The sequence below is a fragment of the Carya illinoinensis genome, chromosome 13 (assembly GCF_018687715.1).
Source record: "Carya illinoinensis cultivar Pawnee chromosome 13, C.illinoinensisPawnee_v1, whole genome shotgun sequence".
Lineage (NCBI taxonomy): Eukaryota > Viridiplantae > Streptophyta > Magnoliopsida > Fagales > Juglandaceae > Carya > Carya illinoinensis.
This window is the reverse complement of record NC_056764.1, coordinates 29718870-29725843: the sequence shown is the minus strand read 5'-3', so window position 1 is coordinate 29725843 and position 6974 is coordinate 29718870. Positions and strand designations below refer to the sequence as shown.

General features: G+C 31.8%; 1 protein-coding gene across 1 annotated transcript; it reads right to left on the bottom strand.

Moving 5' to 3' along the window:
• Nucleotides 1-203: 203 nt before the first annotated feature.
• Nucleotides 204-4943, bottom strand: LOC122291944 (ankyrin repeat-containing protein P16F5.05c). The gene is made up of 6 exons (XM_043100009.1): nt 4799-4943; nt 4620-4707; nt 2219-2283; nt 826-894; nt 695-744; nt 204-535 (listed from the first exon to the last, which is right to left on the bottom strand). Exons 1-6 carry the CDS (start codon nt 4871-4873, stop codon nt 424-426), a joined length of 459 nt encoding a protein of 152 aa, XP_042955943.1. The 5' UTR covers nt 4874-4943; the 3' UTR covers nt 204-423.
• Between the last annotated feature and the right edge of the window lie 2031 nt (nt 4944-6974).

The window sequence follows — 6974 nt, the reverse complement described above, 5'->3', positions numbered from 1 at the left end:
AACAATTACTCCATTCCTCCATTAAATTAGTAGTCTATTTTTTCCATGCCTAAATGAGATGCTTTTGTTTTTCCTAGTAAACAGCAGAAGTTCAACGCCCTTAAATCTTTTAGTCAAAAAAGAAAAAAAAGAAAAGTAAAAAAAGAAAGAAAGACGCTACCTCAACAATTTACTCTATGCAAGTTGAAACGATCCACAAGAAATAAAAAGAAACAAGTTATAATTCCTCCGTCGGTATCAAAGCTCGTATATTATAGTGTAAGATGACTAAAATCAGTAACACTCGGTTATGAAAAAAAGCCAGAAGAGACTCAACAGCTATCCTCAAAATTTTCACGGCACACTTTTTTTTTTTTTGTTCTAACAAAAAGAAAACAGCAGTAAATCTTTCATAAGTTTGACTTCTATTGGGAAAGTCCTGCATTAGGAAACCCTGATACCAGTAAGTTCAACTTGTGCCACTGCTTCATTAATAGCATCAATGATGTCCATTTTACCCCTACTTGCGGCCTCATCCATTGGAGTCTTCTCATAGCTGAACACCCAGGATCATGATGATTACGAAATTAGAAAAAAATAGAGAAGTGTTTATCACTCAGACTCTAACACTAGAAGTTAAGATTTTCTTTTTGTTGATAAGTACAAGATTTGATCCATTAGGCAGATAATTGACCGGAGTATACATATATCGCACCTGTTTAATACACTCACATTTGCTCCTGCCAATATCAGTTTCTTAACCACCTGAAGGGGCAAACATTTGCAGAAGTCAAGGAACAGCAAAATTGCATTTTATTAGCTAGGCCCAGGGAATATGATAATTACCTCCAGATGGCCATTGAGGCAAGCCCAATGAAGAGGTGTATTCTTCTCCTCATTAAAAGCATTAAGATCCTGCTCAGACAAAAGTACCAAGCATTCATAGAACCGTTCCATGTATATAATATAACAATCTTAACCTCCAGCATGTGCAGCATTTCTAAATAATCAGTTTTTTGGAAGATTTTAAAGAATCCGAAAGTCATGTTTTAACCGAATTTTAAGCTCCATCATGGCGTATATGAACAAAAACAGCAAGGAATGTTTGTGATTGGCAAGTTCATAGATTCCCAGTGGGTTATGAACTCAAGAACTTATCCTTCATCCCATTTCTTGTGTGGGTGCTAAAACTCAATTGCACAAAGGAAACCATGCAAACGTCATTTGGTTGCCACAAGTAAAAAAAAAGTGAATATAAGTAGACAACAAACACTGCAGCTCCATATACTTTGAAGGGCGTACTAAACAAACACCTAATTAACAGAAAATTCCCTAAATCAATAAATAAGTACATGGATCACAACAATCACCCTAACTCAGCGTAAGGAATGTTTATAAACTCCCACTCCCTTCTCTCTCTCTCTCTCTCAAACATATTTGGAGTAGCTGTCATGCATGAGTAATAGAAATCAAGGTAGTTGCTTTAATAAGCAGACTGCAGGCAGATAGCCGGAAGGAAACTTGTATTGATCCTTTATAGCAAAGACGTCATATCATCAATAGAGGGAAACCATGCAGATGATAAAACTAGCACAACATTACTTCAGGGGGATGATGGATCAATCAAATAGTTCATTCAACTGACATTCAGGATGTGGAAGCTATGTAAACAAGCTTGTACGTAACTAGCCAACCAAGCAACAGATGATTTTCCTTTCTGTATTTTAGGTAAGCAGCAACTCGAGAACCATAGTTGGGAACCTAGGTAATATAAGCATAGATAACAGTTGTTCGCTCAACTGACATTCAGGACGTGGAAGCTATGTAAACAAGCTTGTACCTTACTAGCCATCAAAGCAACGGATGATTTTCCTTTCTTATTTTAGTTCAAAGCTGCAACTTGAGAACCATAGTTGGGAACCTAGCTAATATAAGCAAAGATATGATATACTCAATTGTATGTTCAAAATTTCCTAGGAAAAAAGTGCTTAAAAAAAAAAAAAAAAAAAAAAAAAAAAAAAAACCCCTTTTGAGCTAAACGGTACAAGTGTACAATATGGCAGCCCAAGATTAGCTTGATCACAGAGTATTGAACAAACAAGATTGCTGAAAGCTAAACAAAGCGAACACATCAAAGACAAAACTTGTAATTTAATAATTATCAAATATCTGTCTCTTGAGGATTCTTTAACTTGGAAATTGATAAACAACAAATAAGTTTCTAAGATGGTTTCCTCACCACTCCTCTGCCGATAAGATATTCTATGATGTTAAGATGTCCATTAGCTGCAGCCATATGAAGTGCTGCAATCAAATATCAGCAGGAAGGTCAAACACAGATCAAACCATGATTAGCAGAATAAAACAATGCAATCTAAATTAGTGCGAGATAATAGTATCCTAAAAGTCAAGTTTCACCAATGGCCTTTGAGAATCTAAACAAAAACAACTGCTGATGAGCACATGAAAAAGATTGTTCCAGACACCATCTAAAATATTGAAGAATGATATACACAATATTACCACATGCAAACAAGTGTATCACAAATCTAGTGCATCTCAAAATTTTCAGTAGATATGAAAATCTGGCCCAATGAAAATCACTTATAACATGCTAATCACGTTTAGCCTCCACTTAGCTTTCACCTCAAAGCACCATATCAGTTAACCCTAAACAATTGCTGTTGGCTTCTAATTACCATAACATATGACACTATTTCTTCACCAACCTCCAAAACAAGAACAGCCTCCAAAACATGTTATTCCCCAAAAACTCTTGGCAAATGAAAGAAACACTTTCTTTCTAAAGAACCAATTGCAACAGTATACCAAAATCTGATATATGATGCTCACTCTCAGTGTCAGTATTGTGAAAAATGAAGATTTTAGGATTGCCAAGAAGTAGAAAAAGAGAAGAATAAAAATCATCAAGCACAAGATTTAAATTATTGGACTTTAAAAACCTAAATCCACTATCATAGACAATCATGAAGTAATTTACTAACCAAAAGATGACGTACAAGAGAGCACTGATAAAATACTCAAATCCAATGCCCCAATACAGGCAAATCTCACTCACACACAATAGGAAAATTTTATACAAAAGGGAACTTTTTCTAATGTCCCCACATGAGACAAAAATCTAATCTTAGTCTCCTTTTTTCTCTCTTGTGGCTTTGCGGACGAAACTAAGAAACGGAGACTTTCTTCTCTCTCTCTCTCTCTCTGTAGATGCATCAAATTAGCAAAAAATTGCCATTTCCAAACTTGAAAAGTACAGCATGTTTACAATATAAATATGCCACCTCATATATAAAACTTGGCTAGGATTAGGAAGAACAATGCAGCAAGGAGTGAAAAGCATTAAATGCTTTGACCCTAAGGAGAAACTTCTTTCGCGTGTTGGACTAGCACAAAGTCTTATCCCACAAGACTAGGATAAGTGAAGCTATTGGGTGACTACGGTGCATAGTATTCCATAAATCCTCACTTAAATTCAAGGCACCTCAACAGTCATCAGTTACCACTTGGGTGAATGCCAGCAGAGAAGGTGGGGGAAAAAGAGACATTAGGTTCTTGTCCCAGCCATTCATATGTATGGCTAATAGTCAACACCACTCTTCTATTTCCAAATTCCATCAACCCTGTTGTAGGCTGCAGAAGCAACATACTCCACTACTGTTCTATCATTGTTGACTTGTGCTACCAAAGCCAACTGCTCATGACTTGAAAGGTTGATAACCTTACTGCTCAGGAGGGAAACTTTGCTTCACTTCGAGGAATTATAACCACAAAGAGAAATTCTTGTACTCAAGATTGCTTTCTCAGATCTTGTCATGTTTCCTGAACCAAAGCTAAACCCCAAAAAATGTTTACGAAGTGCGCCCCTGGTATTCCAAGTTGGTGATGTCAACCAAACTAAACATTGCATGAATCTTATCCAGTAGACTTCATACTAGTACTTTGGCAATCATAAAGACTTAGGCCTGACCCTAGTGACTTATAAAGTCTTTAAACTTACTAGACATGCCTGAAAGAGGAGAGATTCATAACTATCAATATGGGATTCCAGGGCATTTGATCATCACCTATTTCCTGAAGCAGAGTTGAGTAGTGAAGCTAAAATCTGATAACTGGCCGTGTAAAGTTAATTTTAAAGGTAGTAATAAAAGATTGAATCCAAAATCTCAATTGCCAAAAATTTACCTAGAAATTCAAGGGGAACTTGACGCATTGAAACATGTTCCTCGGCTCACTGAAAGACCATTGAAGTTTAAAACTTCAAAGCATCAAGCCTCGAAATCAGCCCAAAAATAAATACAATCCTTCAGTGTAACTTAAAAGATGATCAAAATTCGTTCTTGCAAAACTGTATCCCACCTAATCCCGATCAATACTTGGTTTCTCTAAATGAGATTTAGATTGACAGCTCAATCAGCTTTGCTTTAACATCATTTCGTTTTACACAAAATTATTAAAAATAAATTAAGAAAACGGATAATGCTTTCTAAAAAAATATATATAAACGGCATAAATTTAAGAAAGTTCCTTAGTATAAATAATGAGCCAATTAAACGTTCAAATTTTCATATGCAGCAGATACAACCAGAGAGAGGAAAGCTTTATACTAAATTTGTAACCTGTTCGGCCGAGCGAGTCCCTGGAATCAAGGGGAACACCAACAGAAGCTAAACTAACGAGGTCGTCAAGATCATCGTATCTAGCAGCCTGTGAAATAGACAAAAAGAAAAAAGAAATTGCACGAAGAAGGAGAAAGAAGAGGAAAGGAAAGATAAAAGTGATGGGAAGTTGTGTGTACTTCAAGCAAGGCGTCTACGTGCTCTGGCGTCGTCTCTGTAGGTGTCTGCCCAGCTGAATTTGCCTCCATCCCCATCTTTCGCTGTTCGTCGACCGCGCAATAGAGCCGGAGGCCCAGATATACGGAGCTTAGATGGTAATTACGATTTGACCCAAATCAAAGGAAAATGCTAATATATCATGAATTTGTCCATTCATTTTGTATTTTAATTTATTATTATTATTATTATTATTATTATTATTTAATGATTAAGAAAATAAATTTTAGTATATTAACATATATATTTTAATTGTTTTAAAAAATATTTAAATATGTTTAAAAAATATGAAGAAGAAATAAAAAATTAAAAAATAACATTTAGCCTGTGGACATGGCCGACTGCGACAAAATAGCATTACTCCAAATCAAATACCTAATTCACTAGAAAATGATAAAAAATGATTTTATGAAAAAGAAACAATTCATCTACAAAGTTTTTTAAAAGAAAATTTTTATAAATTGACATAATATATTATGGTACATAAGATTCTAAATTTTTTTATTTTATTATAAAATAAATTTAATATATCATATTTAATCATAAGTTCGTGAATTTTACTTTTATGATATCTATTTAATATATACTTAGTACTTAGTGCACCGAAAATATATATGAAAAATTGTATTTTTCTCATCCTTTGCTGTTTCAAGTTGTTTAGCACTTATTGTTTCCTATTCTTATATGTTATCTGTTACATCTAAGAGTTATACATGGTTTTAAAATTATGTTATATATAATTATTTTTACGTATTTTTTATACACTCTAATGATGTGATTGGCTAAAACAATTAGTTTATATTAAGAAAAAATAATACAACCAATCACATTAATAGATATATATGTAAGGAATACATAAAAATGACTGTGTATAGAATTTTTATTTTAAATTATATTATATGATCATTTAATAAAATAATATGAGATTTTAGTTGTAATTTATCATCCATATATATTTTTTTAATTTTATTTTATAACTTTTACAATTTTTTTATAAAAAAATTGTTAGAAATACACTGAAATAAATTGGAGTTTTGAAGTTTTGAAATAATGAGTTTTGAATTGACGCGACCTTTTGTCCCATGAAGTTTGACCTTTTGAAGAAAGAATAGTTTTATTTAAAATTCTTTATACCAGAAAATATTCAACGTAATTTTATTTAAAAGATAAGTTTGAATTTTTTAAATCATATTATGTAGATAGTTTGTAATGTAAAAACTTTCAAATAATACTACTTGAAACAAGACACCAAGTTTGAGTATTTAGAATGAAAAAAATCTATTCATTATTTATTCATTTTTATTATCTTCTCATCATTTTATAATAAGATATTATATAATAGATTTATAAATAAAATATAATAAATAATCTTTAATTATTTAATATTATATCATAAAATAATAAAAAAATAATAAAAATTAAGATAGTGAGTAACATTAGAATTAAACACATTTCTTTTTATCAGCCATTAGGAATATTTGAACAAAATAATTGAATACTGATAATTGAGTTGTCTCCTGCCTAAACAATTTTTTTTTTTATTCAAAAGCCTATGGAAACATCTACGGAAAACTTTCTGTACCGTTATTTTTTTAATAATACTATATATAATTGTAGAGTGCGTAAAGTAAGATTTATTATTAAAAAATTATTATTATTATTTTTATATAACTCTCATTTTTATTTAATTTTTTTAAAAAATAATTACGTAATACTTATATATTCACAACTACAACTTTCATTTCTCTATCTGTTATTCATATTTATCAATCCAAATTCCAATCAAGTTGAAATTTCAGCTTTGCCAGTTGCATAATAGTTGTAATAATTCTAAAAGGATAATGCAACTGGACCGATGGTTCCGACCCATGGAATAGATCGACAATAATTTTTATTTTTTTGATACTTGAATGTTTTTTCTTTTAATTTTTTCGTTTTCATTATCTAATACCTTTTAATTCAAGACTCATCTTTCTTTCTTCACTATTTCTATTCAAATAGATGTCTATCTGCACATCTGAAACTCATATTATAGCATCCACGTTGGTTTATACATATACATATGTAATATGTATGTCAAATCATTTCTTATCTGCTGATTATTTAATTACTAATGGTTTATTCTGTGTTTAAGTGTAT

What these genes read in the sequence shown, in the direction of transcription:
- LOC122291944 (XM_043100009.1), bottom strand. Translation starts at nt 4,873, where the DNA reads ATGGGGATGGAGGCAAATTCAGCTGGGCAGACACCTACAGAGACGACG. An exon ending in GGACTCGCTCGGCCGAACAG is followed by an intron (nt 2,284 to 4,619) that starts GTTACAAATTTA and finishes ATTTGATTGCAG; the next exon opens with CACTTCATATGGCTGCAGCT. An exon ending in AATGTGAGTGTATTAAACAG is followed by an intron (nt 536 to 694) that starts GTGCGATATATG and finishes CTGGGTGTTCAG; the next exon opens with CTATGAGAAGACTCCAATGG.